This window comes from Drosophila biarmipes, chromosome 2L (genome assembly GCF_025231255.1).
Source record: "Drosophila biarmipes strain raj3 chromosome 2L, RU_DBia_V1.1, whole genome shotgun sequence".
Taxonomy (NCBI): domain Eukaryota; kingdom Metazoa; phylum Arthropoda; class Insecta; order Diptera; family Drosophilidae; genus Drosophila; species Drosophila biarmipes.
The window spans coordinates 5,573,365-5,597,077 of NC_066612.1; the positions used below are offsets into that span (position 1 = coordinate 5,573,365).

Consider the following 23,713-nt stretch of genomic DNA (forward strand, 5'->3'; position numbering starts at 1 on the left):
GCATAGACTTTTAATTGAATTCTGTTGTTCTCTCGAGCTTTTCGAGGTGGCCCATTTCGGGTGTGGCGTTCCACCAAAAAACAAGAAAAGCAAAGATATAACCTCTCTCATTTTTAATGCAGAAACGGAAAAACCGAAACAGATTGCAATAAGTGATAAAGTTTCGGCTGGCTTCTTCGTTTCTTCGCATTTCTTGTATGGGTGAAAACTAAATTTGATACGTTCCAATTACTAAATTATGCAGTTAGGAGCTCTTTCGATGTGAAAATCATTCAGCTGGAAGACTGCACACGTTCGGAGTCAGACTCAGAGCCAGAGCATGGAGAAGTGGTAAAAGCACGAAGCCCCCAATCGAGATTAAAGAAATCTCCGCTCCACAAACAGACAGCGAAATAAAACCAAATAATGGTTAAGGTTGAGTGAATCAGGGGGAGAAGCCCATGCACGTTCGGATTGAGGGAGCAAATTAAAATTGTGGCAGGAAAATGGCAGTGAGGAAAATAGGGAAACTCGGGAAGTTGTGACTAATTAGAAAATTTAAACTGAGAGAAGGTTCTCAGAAATAACTTTTTTTGATGATACCCATAAAATAATGGTAAAAAACATGTCGAATTTTCTAGAATGTTTATTTATAAGAAAAAATATATATATATAACTTCAAATAAATAAAAAAAATACCTTAAAATATACCCTTAGTTTTTGGTGATTCTCTTTATAAACCAAAAGCATTGTAATATTATATTATATGTTATAAAATAAAATATCTTTTTTTCATTATATTATTTTTCTTGTAAAATGGGCCTACAGGATTTTTTAAAATAGGTTTTTAACATTATACCCCAGAGACACCTCTCCTTTCCTTAAAATATTACAAAAAAACAACCATCTCACAACTGGAATTAACAATGGTTTATGAAAGATTTGAAAGGAAGTTCGAAAGTAGAAATGATGTAAAATCTAGTCGGCGTGCTCGCCGTGACCAAGTTCCTGGCTGGCCCTCTTCTCGGCTCCGATCTCGGCCAGCAACAGCTGGGTCTCGCGGGCCAGGTTGACCAGGTTGCGCAGGTCCTGCTCCAGGGTGTCGATCCTCTTGCGCTGCATGTCGATGACCCGCTTATAGCGCTCATTGGACTCCCCAAGGGTCTCGGCGAGATTGCGCCAGTAGTCCACATCCCCTGCCCTATTTGCCTTCTTGAGGTTTGCGTTTAGAATCATAACCATTCTGGCCAGAGTTCGAAAGGAGATGTGAGATGAGGGCTGCTTGGCCGAAGGCAGATCCTCGGTTGTCAGGGACTTGGAGATGATCTCATTGATGACCGAACCGGTGGAGAATCCCGATTTGGGGGAAAGGTCCTCCTGGTCTTGCTCAGTGATCAAATTGTGGGCCATTGCAAAATGGTATCGGCTTTTCAATTTTGAAAGTATTTTTGTAAAGTCTTACGATCTGTTAGGTTGTGAGAGATTCAGCTTAAACCAGATAGATTTATTTTTCAGGGCCTGCCAGGCTCAGCTTGGGTTTGAAGAAGTGTTTTTAGTACTCAAATAAATTAACAGCACGAAAGGAGACAAACAAAGTCCTTATAATCCTAGTAAAAACCCATTAATTTCATCCTCTTGAGCTTTTGCTTGTTATGACTGTTTAATTGAGTTGGCTTTCTGTTGTTTATTATTTTCGCTCTGCTCACAAATCATAAAAACGGCAGAATAAAGACGACCTCTGCCATAGCGCCATAAAAATCTTATCGAAATTTCCATATTTTCTCTGCGACTCCAACAAAAAAACAATCAATGCCAGAGCAAATGGCTCTGAACTCAATTCAAAACAATTCGTTTTTCTGCTGGCTATTCCAACTTTATTTGGCTGCAAACATTGAACTCGAGCGTTAAACCCAGAGATGACCAAAAATAAAGACAAACTTGTTGCTCTCGTTTTCCTTGACGCCAGAGTTGATGATAGTTTTTGGCCAAAAGTAAATGACAAGTCCGAGCAAAACTAGAATTTGATGAGCGCCAAGTGGATGATTCGGAGTCTTGACTTTGAACTTTCGGGTGGGCGGCAAAAGTTTCATCTTTCCCCTGACGTCAGTCGCATAATTTTTCCGTCATTACTCTCCCGAGGATTTCCATAAATAGATACGCTTTGCAAGGGGAATTGGCCGCAACCAAAGGACAAATAAATTTGCAAGTGGAGAGGAAAGTTTGCACTTTTATCGGCCACCATCTTGGCTTAAAAATAGCTCGGAAAATTGAGTCGGAATGGTGATTAATTTGCACTGGCCAACCAATGTTGTTAAGTGCTAAAGGATGGGAGTTTGGCCAATCAACGTCCGCAGTTTCCACTTTAAACAATGGAACTAATTAGGATGCCATTGAAATTCGAAATCAACCGCAATGAATGGGGTCCTGCCACAATGCACTTCCCTTGGCCCCCGGGTTACGGGCTTAGTTCGAGCTGTTTACACTACGTATGCGTAATCCGGTTTGCTTATGAAGGGGTTCGGGTCGCAGTTTGATTTTCCAACTAACCCTGAGGTGTTTGCGATATGAAACTGAGACTGCTTTGAATCTGAAATCGCTGTGGGGGGTTTTGAAATGGTGGATGAAACTAATATACCTTGAACCCAAGTTCTGAGAACACTTGAAATATTTAACAATGTCCAATAAAATGTGAATTGTAAAGGTTTTGGTATATATATTTCAAATGTTTATTATAATATGGAAAATGTACTAAATTTATAAATTTATATATACCCAAGAATATATAAATAATACTTATCTTACAAAATCTATTGGGATACCCATATTGAAAGGGCTTTCAACTGATTTCCCTCCCAAGGCCAACTTAATCAATGGACCAAAAACGTATTCAACATCTGCTACATCTCAGAATGGAGAGCTACTTGAGGGCTCTTTCACCCCCACTTGGCTGGCTAACTGACCCAACTAAATTGACAAATGAATCATTTCACTCCGCTAAACAGTGACCCAATTTCGCAGGTCCTGAAAGAGGATTCGGGTTCCATGGGCCAAGTCGATTATTAATTGCCCTTTTGCGTTGAATCTATTTGTCAAGAGTTTTGTCGGGAGCCTTTTATCGGGGGCTCTCCTAACGCTGATTTATGTGTGGCAAACGTATTGAAAGCGATTTCTTTTTCAGCCTTTTCAGCTGACTTTGGCACTTTGTGTTGCACGCTGCGTATGCGTGATTTTAATTTTAAGTGGAACGCCGTTTTCCTTTGTGGGTCTGGCCCGTTTCAATGGTTTGGCCTGAAACATGTTGCTATTTAGCAGAAATTTCAAAGGCGTTTTTAACACTAAGCCACCCCATAATGTATTTTTATGCCCTCTTATGCGTAGCGCAATTTGATATGCAAGATTTCACCCGACAGCTCTTCGATTTGAGATATTTCGTGCCTCAGCGTGTTTGCACTTGTAAATTATTTACTTAAAATGTCCTCGACTAAGGCCTGCCATCAATTTTATTAAGTTTTCTTGGGATGAGTGCCAAAGGGCTGGGTCTCAAGGTTATTTCGGTGTCTGCTGTGTGACATTGTTGTCCCTGCCTTGTCTGTATTTTTAAAAGAACCAGACACATTGTTTATTGTTCTTGTTTGCTTATCGTTAGTTGTCAGGTCTGGGCTTTGTGATTTACTTAAGTGCGAGGTTTTGTATAAAAGTCAATGCAAAAAAAAAATATATATACTAAGCTTTGATATTTAAAAGACTGAGGAACTTAAAGTGCTCACTTCTTCCCTAATTATTAATGCATTTTCCGTTTGAGCCACTGAGATATTTTTAAAGACTTTCTTAGTTTTGGCAGTGGTAGCAAATGTTTCAGGCCTGCTGCTCCTAAAAGGTTTTCCGTGTTATTTCAGCAAAATTGTCGCCGGGAAATCTTGGACATTGTTAAAACTGGGTCGTGGTGGTGGCCTGGGCTTTTGTTTCCCGCTTCCTGGCAACATTTGCAATTTATAGATTATTAATCTTGGGGCAAACACGAAAACTGTTCCCGATGCTTTGCTTTTGGCTCTGTTTTGTTCTGTTGTGTTGCGAGCTCAAACTTTGGTTAAACTTTGCCATAAACCTGCACGAAACCCCAAGCCTTTCCGTTCCCTCCGTGCACTTAAAAATATTTCAATAATAAAATATAAAAAAAAATATATTTAAGAGAACTTGTATTAAAATAGTTTACCAGTAGTAATAAAATATATATAAAATATATTAAATCCATATTTTTTAATGGATAAAAATAAATTTATAAAATATGTTGGACCTAAAGGAACCAACAAATATGAATATCTTATTCTGCATTTCTCCTAGTGTAGGGGAATTGCTCCCAGTTGAGTTGAGTTATTGCCCCGAACGGCCGTCAACGTCGCCAATGTGGCGCAGATTAAAGAAATAAATTAAAACACTTGTCTCCCCTCGTGGACCTTGTGTCCTTTTAGGTGGAAAACCGAGCGCTGCGGCTACGTGAGGTGGCCACCGCCATGCAGCAGTACCAGGACGACTCCTCCTCGGCGGCCGCAGCCTCCACCGCCCGCCAGTGGGCGCCAGCTGGCGGAGGAGCGGGAGCAGCGGCAGGAGCAGCTGGCAGCGGGGCCGACGATCCCGGCGGCAATGTCATCCTAATCGGGTCGGTAAAGGACTTCGAGCGCAATGCGGTCCACGGCCTCAAGCTGAATGGAATAGTGGCTCTGGAGGAGACATCACAGGTAGGGGTTAGAGAGATGGAATTTAATTCGAATTTTCAAGATACCAGCAAAATAACCTGAAATGCTTGGGTTTGAAAATTACAAAATATATATGTATTTAAAAAGAAAACAGAAATGCATAAGGAAATCTTATAGTCATATTGCAAGTAATGACTTTTGAAGGTCCTTGAAATATACTCACAATTAGTTTGATGTATGGCTTTTTATAAAATGTGGGATACAGAGGATTTATATTTATCTATTTTAGTCTAAAACTATTTCTTAAAAAATACACATTTTTTAGTTACTTTAAAATATTAAAAATATTTAAGTCCGAGGACCAGAGTTAAAGTTCTTAATCAACAATTTTCAGGGTCTCAGTGGAGGGACCGGAGGACCTGGTGGGCGTTTACCAGTGGCTCCCAGTGGTCGGGGCACCGAGGTGGAGTACTTTAATGAGGCGGGATACATTCGAGCGGGAGCCCTGCGAAATGGCGAAGATCCCTACATCAGAAATCGATTCAATCAGGAGGCCAGCGATGCCCTGCCCAGCAATAGGGACATACCCGACACCAGAAATCCCATGTAGGTTTTCAAGGAATACATTTTAGACTGGAATATTTTTGAATTTCGAGAATGTGTTACCAATCTAGGTGCCGGACCAAGAAATACCGCGAAGATCTGCCCGAGACGAGTGTCATCATAACCTTCCACAACGAGGCGAGATCCACCTTGCTGCGAACCATTGTGAGTGTCCTGAATCGCAGTCCCGAGCACTTGATACGCGAAATCGTCCTGGTAGATGACTACAGTGATCATCGTAAGTGCTTTTATCTAGGTTTCCGCAGAAATCATTTTGAAATGCCTTCTTACCTTATTTTGGGTGCCCAAAAGTATGCAGTAAATGAAGGACAGTCGACTTATATTGTTCTTTTGAGATTAAAATATATCGTTGCATACTTTTAGACACCTTAAGTAACATTTGGAACATTTTGAAGTCAGACGTTGACTTAAATTATTTAAAATATATTTTTACGCATCTTTTAGCTGAGGATGGCTTGGAGCTGGCGAAGATCGACAAGGTGCGGGTCATTCGCAATGACAAGCGCGAGGGTCTGGTGAGGTCAAGGGTTAAAGGTGCGGATGCGGCGGTCAGTAGTGTCCTGACCTTCCTCGACAGCCATGTGGAGTGCAACGAGATGTGGCTGGAACCACTCCTGGAACGCGTTCGCGAGGATCCCACGCGAGTAGTGTGTCCCGTCATCGATGTGATCAGCATGGACAACTTCCAGTACATTGGAGCCTCGGCCGATTTGCGAGGTGGCTTCGATTGGAATCTGATCTTCAAGTGGGAGTACCTCAGTCCCTCGGAGCGGGCGATGCGCCACAATGACCCCACCACTGCTATCCGCACACCAATGATTGCCGGCGGGCTGTTCGTCATCGACAAGGCCTACTTCAACAAGCTGGGCAAGTACGACATGAAGATGGACGTGTGGGGCGGCGAGAATCTGGAGATCTCGTTCCGCGTGTGGCAGTGCGGTGGCAGCCTGGAAATCATCCCCTGCAGCCGCGTGGGTCACGTCTTCCGCAAACGGCATCCGTACACCTTCCCCGGAGGCAGTGGCAACGTCTTCGCCAGGAACACGCGACGTGCGGCGGAGGTTTGGATGGATGACTACAAGCAGCATTACTACAACGCCGTGCCCTTGGCTAAGAACATTCCCTTCGGCAAGTGAGTACACTGAGAAAAATCAAACATTTTCAAAGAAATGCAAGAAAAATTAAGGGTTATTTTATTTTTTAAGAAGTACACAAGTTTCCTTTTTATAAGGCTGGGGATTGGGTCTTAAAATCAATTTTAAATTTTAGATTATAAATAATAAGGAAATAAATTAGGTATAACATAACTGGTCACTTAAAGGCATCATAGAAAGCATCATAACATTAAAAATTGCCATTATGTGCGATTTTTTAAATACATTTTCTTTTAAAGAATTTCTCTTTTTCTAAATTTCTGCCATTTACAAGAATTTCTCTTTTTCTAAATTTCTGGCATTTATATGCAAGCTTCTCGTGCACAACATACTTTAGCCAAGTTATTTATTTCACATTGTTTTCGTACTTTTTTCCTCCTGTACCTTTCCCTCGCTTAGCATTGATGACCGTCTGGCTTTGAAGGAGAAATTGCATTGCAAGCCTTTCAAATGGTATCTGGAGAATGTCTATCCCGACCTGCAGGCCCCCGATCCACAGGAGGTTGGCCAATTCCGACAGGATGGCACGGAGTGCTTGGACACGATGGGCCACTTAATCGACGGCACTGTGGGTGAGTACATGACGCACCATATTGCTACTACGGTTTTAATAATGCGGGTATAGAAGGAAATTAGATAAATAAATACATCTCGGTCTTATGAAAAGACTTACAAAGATGTTTAAAAGTATGCAGTGAAAAAAACAACGCTTTCCTTTTGTATTAAGAGATAAGGTCTTTCAAAATTAATGAGGTCTACTCAAAACATGTCTTTTTTTATTTAATTAACATCTTTATTTAATATAATCCAGGAACAGATCTAATTAAAGCCTTTAACCTAAATGTTTTCTTAAGTAAATAATCTCTTAATTATAAATTATAATTAGTTTTCAACTTGGTATATAGGAGTAGATCAAATTACGACTAGTTTCAAGTAAATAATATATTCATATTAGTCTCTTAGGAGCAGCCCAAAATGTCTTCAAAACATGTCTACCGAAAAAAAAGAGATAAGGTCTTTCTGACTCAAATTATATTGTTGCATACTTTTAGACACTTTTTCTGGTTTTGGTTTTAAATTGCGCTTTGTATACCTAGTTATGGCGTACCTATGGTACGGCTCGTTATCACTGGGTTCTATAAAAACACTTATAAAAGTTATTACGAGTACGCAGGGAAAAAATTATATAACTTTGGGATTAAGAATATTTTGTTGCAAACTTTTTCACACATTTTGAAATACCTCATTTATCTACTTATTTTTATTTAAATGTTAATGACCTAAACCTGAGTCTTGTTGAAGACCAAATATCGTTCTTCTCAAGCAGGTACAACGACCGTCTAACTGCCCACCGTAATCGTCTAGCCCGGAGATTACAGGGGGCTATCCCAATTCGCAGGCTCAAAAGAAGACATTTTGGGCTGCTCCTAAGAGACTAATATGAATATATTATTTACTTGAAACTAGTCGTAATTTGATCTACTCCTATATACCAAGTTGAAAACTAATTATAATTTATAATTAAGAGATTATTTACTTAAGAAAACATTTAGGTTAAAGGCTTTAATTAGATCTGTTCCTGGATTATATTAAATAAAGATATTAATTAAAAAAAAAAAAAAAAAAAAAAAAAAAAAATTTAAATGTTATATCTTTTTATTTCTCTGCCATAATCTGCTTAGGTATCTTCCCTTGCCACAACACGGGCGGCAATCAGGAGTGGGCCTTCTCGAAGCGCGGCGAAATCAAGCACGACGACCTCTGCCTGACCCTGGTGACCTTCGCGCGGGGCTCCCAGGTGGTCCTGAAGGCCTGCGACGACTCGGAGAACCAGCGCTGGATCATGCGGGAGGGCGGTCTGGTGCGGCACTACAAGATCAACGTGTGCCTGGACTCCAGGGACCAATCCCTGCAGGGAGTGAGTGCCCAGCACTGCAACTCGGCCCTGGGAACGCAACGCTGGTCCTTCGGAAAGTTCGCGTGAGGAAGAGGTCTTGGTTTCGAGTAAACTAGCGGAGGATAATGCAGATCGGTCGTGATATTGTGCAAGTTGATGGGAGGAAGCCTACCTAACGCGATGCGGATTGTATGTGTACTGTACTGTGTACTTGTAATGATTTATCCATGTTGATTTGTTGCTGAACGGAAAACACTCAAAACCCACATTCTATATATACGAGTATATATTAACTGCATATATATGGTATAAGTTCAACCTTAGTTTACCAATGAAATCAACTGCTCCCGGGGGGTTATCTAAACAGCAAAAAACCAACTTAAAGGGCATGCAAAAAATGTACTTAGACTGATTAATTTTTTGTATATGTATAAAAACTATATGAAAATGGAATAATACCTAAAAGTATATAACCTTTGGCAGCTGATAAAAAAAACACGTAAACTCTAACTGATTTGCATTCTCACACAGCACACACATTCATTAAAGTCAATTAAGATCTATACGAAATGCCACAAATTAGTACCCACATATGGTCCGTTTCGAATAATCCTAGTTACCCAAGCTCAGAGTCTTCTCAACCTTGTACTTAAAATAAAACATGAAATGTTATCATTAGTTCTAATTATACACCTAAGTGAAATCATTTAAAAATCATTGACAACTCTATGAAATACGTATGTGTATATATTGAGAAAGAAATATTATTTGAATGTTTATCGAAGGCCAAAAAAAACGAGTAAACATTCCGATTAAATGTATGGAATATTTAAATATTATAGGCAAAGCGGAAAAACTAAATTGCCTCTTGTGTTTCACCATCAATTGGTTGTTATTCCAGATGCATAAATCATTTAAAGTTTTCAAAGGGAAATTTATTTGCTTTTTATCGCAGACAGACAACCGATTTGAATTGTGAGCATATTTTTTCACATAAATGTATTTTTATTTGAAAGGCTGGCAAAGCGCGAATGATTTGAACTAAATAGGGGAAAACAAACCAAATATTGTATATGTTTGTATTGTTTGTACACCCAACAAAAAAATGAAGGATTCAAAGTGAATTTTAATTTAAACCAACTAGAGAGGCAACTACAAAGGAAACAATAAATGGAAACATTTTAAAACACAAAGCCAAAGAGCGTTTTCCTTCGCGGGGGCCAACACTGCGTATGCTTAATGTAATTGCTTGCAAGCTGTGGGAAGTTGGCAAATGGGGCACAGCTGACACCAAATCTGGCTTAGTACTGGGGGCTCACATGTAGGTTAAACGACTTAACTTTCAACTCCGAAATGCCTGCCAGGGCACGTCTAGAAAAACGCAGCTCGCAAGACGAGAACTTGGCACATTACGCATACGACACGTAAGCACGAAGAAAATATATATGAGCATACTTATGGGCGAGTTCGTTGCGCTAATTTTGTCGAGCTTAAAATATGACACAGCAATGCTGAAATCGCAAGACATTTTAAACCAGGGCAAAAGCTTTTTTTTCTATTTCAAAGCAGAGAAAGTTTTGGGGGTGTGGCGAAGGTTCTGCCATGAGGTAAACATGCCCTGCATAAAGAATAACATAAAATAAAGTGTCATCTTCTCTAGCGATTTCCGAGAAGATAAGCCAAATTGTTTGGGGTCGCAGCATGCTCTGGAAAATATTTGGGGGAAAGGCTTGATGAAATTTTTAATGGATTTGCTATTTGAGAGATTTATTGTAAGAAATGCAGAAGGGACAGGGCAATGTTTAATAAGTAAGATCAAAATACCAAAAAAATATTATTAAACAAGTTTTATTTTTCTTAGTCCCTAAAACCATTTTATGGCTTCAAAAGGTAAGTATCCCCCTACTTCCTCCTCGTAGTCATGTATACATGACATGTCCCGCCCTTTATGTCGTTTGTCATACCTCTGCATGCCAAGGAACATTCCCCGACCTGGTGATATTCCATTCAGCTCGTTAGCCCGAGCAAGGCGCACCTTTGCCAACCTTTTTGTTGACTTGCTGGAAATCATAGAACTGCAGGAGTGAAAGGATGTCGCTGCCGGAAGACAAACCGATTTCCTTGCGAGCAGCCTCGCAGCGGAAGCTGAGCTCGACAGCCGGGCTCAGATGCTCCTCGCAATGCAGTCGACAAGGTTAAGCCCCAGCCCCCGAAAAGTCAGCCAAATCGTTTATGTCTTCCATCTTACCGTCATGTAAAACCCCCAGACCCTGCCACATATGCCGGGAAATTGTTGAGGCGGGTCTTGTGGTCCTTGTTCGTGGGTAGACAGGTGAATAACAGTTTTTCCCATTCAGCCGGCTTCCTTATTTAAGACCGCGTGTGTCAGGCATACGCAAAAAGCCAGCTCCTGGACGAGAGTGGGCCCCAACTGACTGGGCTGAGCCGGGCCAGCACTCGGCAGCTTCCTCTGCAGACCGTTTCGGTTTCTTTGCCCGCTGCTCTGCCCCCAAGCAGATGCTATCGGCATTTTTTCCACTTCCGCAGTTTTATCACGGGGCATCAACTTTTGCCCGGTCTCAAGAAACAGAGGGTACTAAGGGGGTTATTAGGCAAGTTAGTTAATATATATAGCATTAAAATTAAGGCACATTGTGCTTTATATATATTTTTATCTTACATATATCTTCATTTTATTTTTAATTGTGCACTACGAATTAAATTGCCAAAAATACTACAAATTTCAGGTATATTATAAATGAAGATGTTTTGAAATTAACATTGCTAGTACAATTAATTAAAGGATTTGTTAAGACGTTCTCGTGTTATCTTTTAAATTGCATTTTTCAGATATATTACAATATTATATTATTATATATTAGAAATTAAATAATTAGTTTCAGATGATTTTTGTTTTTATAAATATATTCAAATTGCAACATTTTATATTTATTATTTGTAATATCGTTCTTTTAAACGTTATAGCAAAGTAGTTACGTAATTCTATCGACTCTTTATTTACTACCCCACGTAGCGATGCCCCAATACAGTGGCAATTATTTTTTCAATTACCCTGAAGTAGTTACCCAACTTTGCGCCCAACCGCTTTACCCACTGTCCCTTCTATTAGTTGCCTAACTGGTTTAATTACCACTTTCTGCTAATACTCCTCTCCGGTGGCTTTTCCGTGGAAAGTTCGTTCCGCTTTTCCCCGCCTGCTGGGTGTCGGAAGTTCGCTCAGTCGCGGGTTTGCCCAACAGGATCTGCCACTTCCACACACTCGCATAACCTGAGGTCCTGATGGTCCTGGGATAAGGTACTTGTATTTGTGTTTGCTTCGTTACGTCGTCGGCCTTACGTCATTGTCGGTCTACGTGGCGTGTTAATAACCGACGAGCACATATCTGTATAGTACCTTCCCTATCGGCCCTCCTCTGATAATCAGCTGACATTTTGCAACACGGGTTCGCAGGCTTACAAGCCCTCACAAAAGGGCTGGACAAATGGGAAAGGGGTTGTCAAACTGCCCTGCCTTTTATGCTCCTACATATGACATGGTAAAATACAAGGAGATACTGATATACTTTTTATAACAACCCTGAATGGGTTTCTTATACGATTCAAAACAGAAAAAAAGGTTCTCTTAAGCTTTATAAATTCTTAAAAAGGAGTTGGTACCGGATTCTGAGTAGAAGCAGTGGTCGAATTCTATTTTAAACTAACTAAACTAAAGCCTGGAAGGGTACCTCCTGATTTTTTCAGTTGTTTGATGTATTTCTTTACTTCCTACCGAGTTCGTGCATTAATCATTTTAGGGTCTTATGTTGTTCACCTCATGCACATGGTCCGGACTTAGTAACGAGGCTGTCGCTTCCAGATTGTCGCCGGAAACATAATTACCAACACGTTCGGAAGTGGAGTGCATAACGACGATAAGTGTTATTGTTATTAAATATTAATTAATGTTTATATAATGTTTAAATAAAGTTTGAAATTATATCTCATTTTTTCCATCAAGAAACAACTTGTTTTAAATTTTCCGCTTAGCCAATCAATTATTTCCTTCAACTTTACTGCCTCCAAAATTCAATTTATTTTTCAAAATAAACAGGACTTTTCCTAATCCTCCTTTTCATCCGTGGAAATAATGCAAATGACTTATTTGTTATTGTTGGCTGTTGTCGGCGTGAATGATTATTCAATGCTCGCACCAAATTTGCACACATAAGCGGATTACTAAGTCAGCGCTCTTGACATCAGGGAATTGTAAGAGTTTAACAATAAGAATAAGAAAAAATTCAATAGGCGACCACAAAATGCTCTAGAATTTTTAAAGGTTAAGCCTTAACAACTAAAGAATTTCTTTAAACAGTACTCAACTAGGTGGTAGACGCCAGTGAACTTTAATACTTCAAAGTATTAAAAAAATATCTTAAGGATACCAAATCTCAATCGAAGCATTTAGTACATCAATAAATATTTGTTAGAAATTCCATTTATTTTCCCTAATGCATAGGGCAAAGAAAATCAACACATAAATCAGCTTATTATTTAAATTTGCACAAACAGTTTGCAAACTGTCGCGACAGAAAACAATCCGTCTTCCTTCTGAATTCCATTTCATGTTCACTCCCCCTTTGTATGGGTACGAGTTGGTAATCGATATCTAAATCCGCTTAGCTTAATTTGGTTCTTTTATTTGCTCATTGAGTATGGCCCATCAGAAGTCAAATTACAATAAAATGGCATTATTGTGCTCTTCATGATTGATTGAACTTTTGCTTGTCTGATGATTAAATGTTATGGCGAAAAAACATTTGATACATTTGTTCGAGTACTTAATTTTTAAGTACATCAATTACTTTTCACTTTGGCCTGTTTAACACCATCGAATCCCCAAGGTCAAAAACTCATGAACCAAAAAAATCTCATAAAAACCATATTTTCCCCCGATAAGCATAATTCATTAGTATTAAATGGGCATTAAACGAGTGCGTAGGTTGCGGAAAAACAATATTTTTCCCATAATTAAGTTAAGTGAGTGGTTGACTATGTTATATATGTGAGATAATTGAGAGTGGACCTTTCTGAGAATGAGAAAATTATCTAGAGGACTGGATTTATTGTGAATGAATTGGGCGGAAAATAGTTATGTATGCTTACTATTATTAAGAGGGGATTGAGACTAAAAGGAAATTATTTGAAAAACCTAAAAATACTATAAAATAAAATACATGGAAAGTAAGTTGAGTGAAATCCAAAACATATTCGAGCTTTTTCAATTCTAGTCCAAAAAAAAAAGTAGTTGAAAGGTATTAATGCTCTGTTTTAATTTGATATAATAGACATAGTAAGTACTTATTTCGTAAAATGCACCCATCGTTTCATGTAAATGTGAATCCTTGTTAGTTTACCAGAAACGCAATTTTGTGTTTCTCTTATTTATGATGGCTGCCGAGAGCTCGAGCTCCCGCAATTTATAGTCAATGTTACAGCTAAACTTTGGCTGGCTTTCAGTCATTCTTAGCCATGATTAACAATCTCTGACATAAGCTGCTTAATTATGTGTGCATGTGGTATGGTATCAATGCCGGACGACACAGGCTGCCATTCAATCGATTTCCATTTCGCATTCGCAATCTCCGAGAGTTAACTACTCGGAATGCGCCCAAAAGCAGGCAGCAGTTTTCCCCTAGTCATTCGGGCCAAGATGATGGGGCCCAAACTAAAGTTGTTTTGACAGGCAACAAATGGCAAAGGACAACAGACAAAGCCGGAATTGCGGAGCATGGGAAACTTTACTTTCCCCGTGGCTTTCCACCTTTGTTCCGGCTTTTGTTTTATCTCCCCAACTTAATTGGAAAGCATGAAGACGCAAACACAGCGCGACGTGTTGGCATTAACACACGCACGAGCACGAATAACAGCCACTACCAAAAATGTTTGTCCTTGGTTGCGGACCACAGCTGCCACAGCAGCGCGACCCACCACCCATCAACTCCCTTCACCCACCACCTCCACCCACTGAACGCCCGCCGAAGGCCATACATAATTTGCGAGTGTTGCTTCAAGTGGCCCGACAGCTATTTATAGTTGGAGCTGGGCAAATTTATAGTGGCATTTAATATTTTATTTTATTTGCCCATCTTCCATGCTGGCTGCCATATGCATAAGTTATGGGGACAATAAAACGATTTCCCGATTGGGGGTGCGTCTAAATCAACAGTTGTCTCTGGTAAACAAATAAAAATTATGGCAGCTGAAAAGCCCAATTACTTAGGAAAATACCCAAATTTTGTATATATTATTAAAGTGGCGTCTAAAAGTATGCAAAGATAAAATAAACATTTTTTGGGAATAGATTTTTGTGTTTCATATACATTGTTGCATAGTTTTAGCCATTTTTATAAATTTTGTAAAATCCTAAGTGCATCTGTAACCTCATTAATTTTTAGGAATTGTGTGAATCAAGAGGTACGAGTATCCCTCACTGAAACATTTACAACTAGATTGTGCATTCTCGTACCATTAGTAATTAAATTAATTACATATTGAAGACAGAATTTGTAATTAAATTTAGAGACAACATGAAATTCTGAACATCCTCCTAGAACTAACGAAGCTGATTCAATTACAAACACATTTATTGATTGAAAGCCCTCAGCAAGCCATAAACCATAACCCTTGGACCGTAAAGTCCCCTCTTTCGCTCCCGCTTTCACAATCAAGCAATGCAATGGAAAATTTGCTCAACTAATTAGCTACTTGGAGAGCAAACACTAGGGCAAGCCCCTTGAGTTCAGCACCGCAAGCAGAATCGAATCGCATGATTGTATGCAAATAAATCGTTAGCCGCAATTGCCAGTAAATACAAGTCGAGTTCAGGGATCAACAATGGGAAAAGGCGGCAACAAAAACGACACCTGATGCCAATTACCAGGCTAATTAATGTAAATGAAAGGGGAAGAGGAGGGGGCAGAGCAAACTCGCCGGATCCATCAATCCGGGCCAATCAAAACCGGAATTCAAGACCTCCGATCCGGCAGTCAAATCAATGTCCGCCCCAGACGCACCCCAAAGTTATGGCTTGCATAAAAGTCAGCGTCAATGATAAATGAATACCCAGCCAGCACTTGCATCGGCTTGCATATATAATGGCCAAGACGACGCCAAAGGGGACAAAGGGATATGGCCAAGTGGTTTGAGGGTAAGAAGTAGAAGTAGCTTGCTTCGGCTTTTTGGAGATGCTGCTGAGATTCCAAAGACGGCGAAAGAAATATACGTATTCCATTTGCGAAGCGACGGGAATAAGCCACCGAGCGAAAGGATAACAATGTCGGTGACACATGAGCTACGAAACGAGAACACAAATTTAAGGAATCTGAATATAAGCGGGTTAAATAAGAACAAAATTCCTAAAAGGAGGGAAAAACAAACGTTATAAGATTTATAAAGCTTGAAAAACTCTTTAAACATTGAAAAGTCAACCACCATTCCCTTCAAATGTGCCTAAAAGTATGCTACGATATCAACATTTCCGATATACAATATTTTTAAATTTAGTGCATACTTTTAGACACCTTTTTTGTTTTTGAAAAAATTTAATGAGCCAACACACAACAAGAAAAAAACAACCATATTTAAAGTAGCTAAGAAGTATTCTATGTCAATACAAAATAAATAATAGTTTACCAATTCATTACCCCAGGACTGGATAAACATCACTTAACTAAGGCAGTAAGCCCTGAATATCAATATCTCCATTTTGCATTTTGCAACGGAAATTGGCAAAGAAATATGTTTATGACTGAGTAGCCTGCAGCCAATAACTGAGCAAATGCAAATGGGAAATCGAAAAATAAGCAGAGTCTGCTACACATGGCATAACTTGTAAGGCACGTTGTCATAGCTGATTTTCCATGTTGAAAATGGAAAAAGGAGTTGTGAAAAACGGGCTGTAATTCAGTAATTTCCTATTGTCTAACAATTTGCGTTCTCCTTCGCTTGGCAAATGATTTAATGAAATCAATTACAAGCCCTCCTCCCGGTTTCCAGCTCCTTGGAAAGTGGGTGGCAAAGGAAATTAGTGGGCCTCAAGGATCCAAAGGACGTGGTGAGGCGGACAGACCGGGAAAATAAAGATGAAGAAGGAAAATTCCTTCGCAGAGAAAACGTTAGCTTGAACAAATTGTTTGTAGTCTGTCTGCCCTGCCATATTCTTCTATACACGGATTTTATTGCCTTTTATTGAGTTTTTATGGCCGTTTCTTCGTGTTCTTGCCTTTTTCTTGAAAATTAAATTTGAAAAATATTTGTGGTTGACTTTGATTTGATATTGTGCATAAATGTGTTCATGTTTGTATGGATGAGCTGTATGTAATTGAATTTTGACAAGCCAAGTTTATGGAGTTCGTTCATTCGTATCCACCATAATTCAATTTTTTATGTTTTCAGGAAAGAGCTGAAAATGTTATGGTACATTTCTATTAAAAAGTAATTTTATTTATTGTTTTTGCTATCTGTTTTTTCGGACTTCTTAGACTTTTCCTTCTTTTCCTTCTTGGGGGCTTCTATGCAGGGTGGATTGCACTTGCTCTCCTTGGTTTCTTTTTTGGAGACACCCTTGTTGCACTCCTCGTGCACGGGTCGAGGCTCCTGATACCCTGTATCTGGTGAGCACGGTGGGCAGTCGCATTCGGGTTTTAGGTCCGTGCAGCAGCTAGGGGGCGTGGGCCCAATATAAAATGGATTGAAGCGGCACACCATTTTAAAAGAAGAAAGAAACATAAAATTTGGACTGTCTAAATGTATAAATTTAGAGAATTTTCAACCTTAACTTGACAATAAATGCTTTAGAAATGTAAATTAAATCCTATAAAAATTAAATTATAACATGCATCTCAAAAATAATTTAAAAGGAATTTGAATTTTATAGTTTTAGCCATAAGGTAAGATAATTTTTTATTTTAAAAATAAACATCTTTAAAAATAAATATATATTTAACGATTATTTAAAACCCCAAATGAGGAGTTTTAATAAATGCTAACAAAAAGCTGATTAAAATTAAATAGACCCTTATTTTCCCACTGCAAAATAACACATTATTGAAATGCAAATTGACACCTGAAGCCAACAGAAATATTTTAGTATTTCAAAGCCTAAAAATAACAATTCCTGGGGCTAATGTTCATGTCCATGGGCAGTTGTAATTATTTACGAGGCTAAAACACCAAATTAGCATTAAATCGAGAGCGGTCGAGACCGAACAAACAAACCGAGTTTGCTGGCAAATATTTGCCGGCGTGTGCCAGCCCATAAAGCTGCAGGCATAGAGAGCTTAAAGCTGATTATGTGAGTTTGCACAACAAATACGGAAAACATACAACAAGATCCAAAGGAAAGCGTTGAAAAAACCGCAGAAAAATAAACATTTAATGGCGGCATAGACATAAAAAAAGGCCCGGCTAAAATGACGGGCGGGAAAACAGTACAAAAATAAGGCGAAGGCAATAAAGCAAAACACATAAGCCGCAACGCCACAAAAAGGACATGGCTGTCGTGGGGAGGAGAAAGGAGATAAAGGACACACTCACATGCTTTGAAAGTTTTCAATTTTTACGACTTCATTAGAAACGCTTGATGAGCAATAATGATAAGAGGGAGTGCCAAGGAGCGGAAGCGGAAGTCGATGAAGGGTGTAAGGGAAGCGGAAACGCAAGGGCCACCCACAGATGTGGCTGGAAATTACTCAGCACCACTACAACTACCGAAGATGCCACAAAAATCCTGCAAATTTCACACAAGGCGTTGGAAGGAGGGCTATACAAGTTTACTGGATTTCTAAATACACTAAATGCTTTTATTTTATATCAAATAAAATTCTTTTGCAATTTGTAGCCACCCTTAAACCTTTTCATTTTTCAAGAGCTGTTTTGACAGCCTTAGATGTATCTGAGCCAACTTGGAGATACATTTACTTATTTTCCCTTGCTAACTCTGTGCTATTTCTGTAAAACCCATTCAAAAGGGTATGAAAAATTCACAAAAGGATGAAAGAAGGCGACCGGAACCCCCCTCCAAGAAGTCGAGCTCAAGGATGTGAAGCAGCTGGAAAATTACCCCACTCGCACTTCTCGAAAGACTCTCGTATTTATGAATGGGTGTCGCTCAAGTGGCCAAATGTGGGTGAGGGCCAAGAAGGAGGACTGAATGTGTTGACTGTAATGAAAGTTTAAATTGTTTTTCCCACTGAATGCCTAAGCAAATGTGACGGAGCGGAAAAAAATGTGTGGCTCTCTAAGGTCATGCGCCCACCCTCTGGTATTTAGCAAATAAATAGCATTTTCATTCATATATTACTACGGACTCGAGTAATAAAGTTTATCATGACATTTTAGGATTTCCTTTCCTATAAGGAGGGTTGTTCTGCTGTGAATGGAATACACAAATAGGAGATAAGTTATGTTTATGGTTATTGTGGAATTCGGGACAGTGATATGTGAGGGGATTATTACGGTAGAATGGGGAAAGGATATTTTTTAAATAATAGGAAAAGGTTTTATTTTTATTTTTATATAATAAAATGATTAATTTATTTCCTATAATATTCTAGTAATGCAATCTTTACATTACAATGTTAATTAGTAGTTTGGATTACAAATTTTATATATTTTATGCCTTAAAACTAATTTTACATACTAATTTTACATTCACTATTAACAAAATATATACATATTTAGGACCCTAAGTAGGCCACCTTATTTGTAGCTGCTACATAAAGTATCTCATAATTAGCCTGCTTAAATTTCCAAGCAAATTCCCGACCATTTCGATTCCATTCTGTCAAATTCCCAGCCCCAAAACACAAGCCGCTCATTGATGTGAGTGCAGTGAAAGGTCGTTCTGCTTAACTACAAGTTTATTCAATTTAAAATCAATACGAGGACCACGGGCCGAGAGCGTTTTAATCACATAATTACAGGGGATTCCCCGAGAGCGGGTCGAATGCCACGTTCGATGGTAATCTTTCTCACTTTGCCGTATAAATATGAATGGAAATGAATTTGTTTCGAGTGGGCAGCCAGGATACACGTGTAATTACGCACACGCACGCACACCCAGGCAAGTACACGCACACATATGTGCATTTCGGAAGGACACGAGCTTCGTTCTGGTCACGTTGGCTCATTTTCGCTTAATGTTTTATGCACAACTAAATACAAATGCGCTTTAATGAGCAAGACTCGAACCGGCCATGCGGTTAATTTATTATGCACAACTCGGTTTCACAAGGGGCGTGGCAGGGGGGTTCTGCGGCAGGGGCCTGGGAAAGGATAACTAATAATATGGCATTGTCGTGGCACTAAATTCCCAATGTGTATGGGCAGGGGAACGGAAGAGGGGGCTACAATGCAGATAAACCGCAGCAAGTCAACTTGAATGCATGTAACAATTACTCGCTCGCACACACACACAGACGCACTCACAGATACTCACACACACACTGCAGCAGGGCCATAAAATGCAGGCAGCAAAAAAGCGTAAAAAGCGCCATTTGCAACGGCAACAACGTGGCATACTTTTCGGGGCATGTGGCATAGGGACTTAACCGCAAAACAAGGCCAAGCCGGAACTCATAATACGGCGGGCATTCGAGTGCGATTCGGGGAACTAGCTCAACGGCCGATGAAGGAAATTCAATGGAAATTAAAGCATTGACAGTGTAATTAATTCTCCAGAAGTATTTCGTAAGTGATTCATTAATTCAGAGTTTCCTTGAACACTCAAAACTGAATAGTATGGGGAATTGAGGTGAGAAATTCAATAAGCTATGCATTTAAATTTTATCATTAAGAATTATTAAATTGGGAAATTTTTAAAAATCTTTATAAAAATAATAAATTATAAAAATTAAATTTAAGTCACAGGAAATATCGTTAACTTCATTTCAGAATTGGCAAATAGTGTAAAACATATACATATACATACATGCTATACATTAACGTTAAAATATAAATTAAAATACAAATATAACTAAGTAGTTTAGCCAAGCTTTTCATAGCTATTTGTTTTCATTTCTAAACTCAATTTTCAATTTTAAAATACTTGAAAAGAAAAGCAAACAGGCAAAATGTTGCCCCTTTTGACCTGAGTAATATAACACAAAATTTGAAAATGCCATAGTTTTAGGGGCGAAAACGTGAGAAGAGAAGCCCTAGGGATGTGACCACCACCACCACCACCCACAAGGTATTTTCCTCTCCGGACATTTATCATGTGGGACATACCGCCCGTTTGATTAACACCTCTTGGAAAGGTATGGCCGGACCGAAATAAAATTGCGCAGAATAATTTAAAACTAAAGCCGTAGTCAAGGCAAACTAGTTGTTGCTCCTGTTCCGCCATTGTTGTTTGCGCATTTCATTTCGGTGGCATTTTGCATGCCTCGTTGAATTTGGAAAAAATAACATATATGCACAGAGAAGAATATACACATATAGCCATATATGGTATTCCATGACTGCCTGATGTGTGCGATTTTTGCGTGTAAGCGCTGACTAAGCTCATGCAAGTTGGTTTTCTGCGCGGAGTGCAAGTGGGCCATGTGAGGACTTAAAAGTGGGGGTATTGCACCCATGTTCAGCGGCACCGTCTGGTGTGGAAAAATTGTTAAACCTAAAAGGGTTATAAAGAAACGAGAAAAGCACAGACAGAGATATGCAACTTGATGTCCACACAATGAGCTGTTTTATGTCAATCGGGGAGATATAAAGTACTTCGTTTTTACTTTAAGGATTCCTTTTTATACCTCTTAGTATATAAAATAATATTTTTATGAACTGTTAAACATACGAAGCATAAACAACGTGAAAAACCTAGAGAAGCCAGTTGTACTTCCAATATTAAAATAAATTTATGTCTCCACAACACCCCTTCAAAGTCTCCTTTATCTAAACTTCTCAAAGAAAACCATCAAAATGAAAACAAACGCCAAATCCCCCAGAACCCTGCCTCCTAATTGACACAAATTCCACAGGCTCAGCAGATTTCCATCGCTTTCCCAAAATTCAATATGAAATCCCATGCTGCCTCGGCAACGCCATGGGTATTTTCCTCCATTCATGAACTCACACACTCCTGTCATCACCTTATTAATGACTAACCAAAATCCAGGAGTTCAGGGCTGATAAGAGAGAGCGTGGAAAACCGAGAACTTTGCAGAAAGCCACGTGGAACCTAATCTCTTATCTTGACTTGCCTAACAAAGTGGATTCAAAGGCCGCCATGACAACGGCGCCAAATCCTTTCAACTATTCGACGAAAGCGAAAGGAATAGGAAACACCCAGCCACACCACCTCATTACCATCATGAGCCCGCAACTTTAATGGCAAACACTTTATGGCTCATTATTTCCAATGCAAGTCTCTGCTCATTTGGGGCTCGTGCAACTTTTCATTAAACAAAAAATGAATGCAAAATGAATATTTAAACTTGTGCATAATGCACATGGACAGCCATTAACGCTAATGACGTCATGAAACTCAATGCACACCACAGGATGTTAACCTTAGTTCACCACCCACCGCTCACTTATGGCGAAAAAGGGGTTGGGGGTGTGGCCAGAAAATGGAGCGCAAACTTAATGTCGGCCTCAACTTGCCCTGGGCTATGTACGTAGCGAACTCCTCCCACGTACAGATATTGGAAAGTTTCTAACTACGACCATATATTACAATTAACGCTTCCACAGTTGGCTCCACGATTATCAGGGGTCAATTGGGAATGTGAATAGTTTAATTAGGTATTAGTCACAGAAATCAAAATGGTTTTTTAAATTTTCTTAAAAAGTGTCTAAAGTAAAATACGACCCACTATCGAATAAAAATATTTTGTTGCATACTTTTAGGCACCTCCTAAAAATATAATTTGGTTAAATCTAAGGGGTCTACTCATACATTATTGTCAGACCAAAAGTGTGTCAAGTATTTCCATTTCTTTCATTGTTGGCTTCCACTCAACAATATGTGATTCCCCGCTTTACTCCAGTTTTTGACCAGCGCAGCATATGAATTTAATGACACCGGCCACATGCGCTCAACGGCAACTCTCAATTGAAACATCCTCAAAGGCTAGAAGCCAAGATATACAAACAAAATATGAAAACAAAAAATAGGAACAACTTTTGTAACATGAATTGGTAAAGGGATCCCACTCTGTGCTGCCATTATTGGGTCACAACTAAAGCCAGTTCCGAGCGGGGAAATTGTTTTTTCCGTTTTCTGGTCCACGTACGCTGCCTTTCAGATAAAACGACTGTAGGGCAAAATGCGGAAAAAAGCTGAAAGTCAGATTTTGACCCCGCTTGGCACGATTTCCATTCCACATACTGTTAGTGTGCCAAATGGTTATATTTTATTTACAGCACAAAACTTTTGTGAGAGACAACCAAAGCGTTCTCCTTGCTTCGTGTTATTCTTACAAAATGTTTTACGAGCCGGGAATATGGAATAGAATCAATTGTTTGGTCGGGATTTTATTATGAAATATGGACAATTCCTTGTTTGGCGGCTATGAGATAGACCGTAAAAAAATGAAGAAACTTAAAAGTTGCTTAAAAGTATGCAACAATTTAGAGGGGTATAATGTTGCATACTTTAAGACACCTTTAAAGTGATTTCTGGTTGGTGAAATTTCGGTAAATTGCTATACCGATATAAATTTCTTTACCACTTCACTGCCCTTAGCCCAAGCAATTTAATTGGCCCGCGAAAGCAGCAAAATAAAATTGAGTTGTACTGCCGAGGTCAGGGGCTATAATTCCGCCAAATACCCCTCCGCGAACCCATTCCCTCAGCCATTTTTGGGGCAATTTTCGCCTTGGCGCCCCCCTCCGAACTGCAATTACCAGTTAAACCAACTAAGGCACACCGAACAAGCCGAAAAGGAAGTTACTTCAGCATCCTGCCGCTTCCAAAAAGCCCCAAGAATCGCACAGCCCAAGTCCTTTTCGTCCCGGGCTACTTACAAAGTTTGCACCAAGTTTGTAGTTTGCGTGAATATTTTTGTGGGTCTATTTTGAATAATACCTCGTTGACTGCACGTTGCGTTTTTCAATTTGCACTCGCTTAACTATATTTCCCAAGCTACCAGATAAGTTTATAGCTCTTTTCAAATAGCTTTATCGAGCGGAAAAGAAAAGGAGTTACTTGGATGCAAGTGCAAATATCGAATTTTCACAACAGATTAACTATAACCCAAGAAATGTGCAATATCACAATAATAATGTCGAAATCGTATTTTCGGCGTCCAACAATCAACCTTATTATTTATATTCTAGGAACCCCCTTTCCAATTAAAATTGTT

The 23,713-nt window shown here is 39.3% G+C and overlaps 3 protein-coding genes and 1 long non-coding RNA gene across 6 annotated transcripts in view; 2 read left to right on the plus strand and 2 right to left on the minus strand.

Annotated features, from left to right (window-relative positions):
- The window catches only part of LOC108034716 (polypeptide N-acetylgalactosaminyltransferase 2), a 33,364-nt gene extending 23,823 nt beyond the window's left edge, over nt 1-9,541 (plus strand). For all 3 annotated transcript variants that reach the window (XM_044094185.1, XM_017109660.2, XM_044094184.1), the window contains exons 3-8: nt 4,449-4,715; nt 5,068-5,279; nt 5,348-5,514; nt 5,742-6,429; nt 6,851-7,023; nt 8,134-9,541. In XM_044094185.1, the coding sequence (XP_043950120.1) occupies nt 4,449-4,715; nt 5,068-5,279; nt 5,348-5,514; nt 5,742-6,429; nt 6,851-7,023; nt 8,134-8,435 (1,809 nt within the window). In that variant the 3' untranslated portion in view covers nt 8,436-9,541. The remainder of the gene's footprint in view (nt 1-4,448; nt 4,716-5,067; nt 5,280-5,347; nt 5,515-5,741; nt 6,430-6,850; nt 7,024-8,133) is intronic.
- LOC108034705 (uncharacterized) lies at nt 888-1,490 on the minus strand. Its single transcript, XM_017109648.3, has one exon. It carries the CDS (start codon nt 1,387-1,389, stop codon nt 958-960), a length of 432 nt encoding a protein of 143 aa, XP_016965137.1. The 5' UTR covers nt 1,390-1,490; the 3' UTR covers nt 888-957.
- Nucleotides 9,542-16,824: 7,283 nt separating the features above from the next.
- Nucleotides 16,825-17,194, minus strand: LOC108033854 (uncharacterized). Its single transcript, XM_017108494.3, has one exon. It carries the CDS (start codon nt 17,133-17,135, stop codon nt 16,848-16,850), a length of 288 nt encoding a protein of 95 aa, XP_016963983.1. The 5' UTR covers nt 17,136-17,194; the 3' UTR covers nt 16,825-16,847.
- A 3,245-nt stretch (nt 17,195-20,439) lies between these two features.
- LOC127010694 (uncharacterized) lies at nt 20,440-21,278 on the plus strand. Its single transcript, XR_007763412.1, has 2 exons — nt 20,440-20,665; nt 20,720-21,278. It is a non-coding gene; the product is annotated as an uncharacterized LOC127010694 (long non-coding RNA).
- The last annotated feature ends 2,435 nt before the right edge of the window (nt 21,279-23,713 follow it).

Excerpts from the sequence above, each read along its gene's own strand:
- LOC108034705 (XM_017109648.3), bottom strand. The coding sequence starts at position 1,389 with ATGGCCCACAATTTGATCACTGAGCAAGACCAGGAGGACCTTTCCCCC.
- LOC108033854 (XM_017108494.3), bottom strand. The coding sequence starts at position 17,135 with ATGTTTCTTTCTTCTTTTAAAATGGTGTGCCGCTTCAATCCATTTTAT.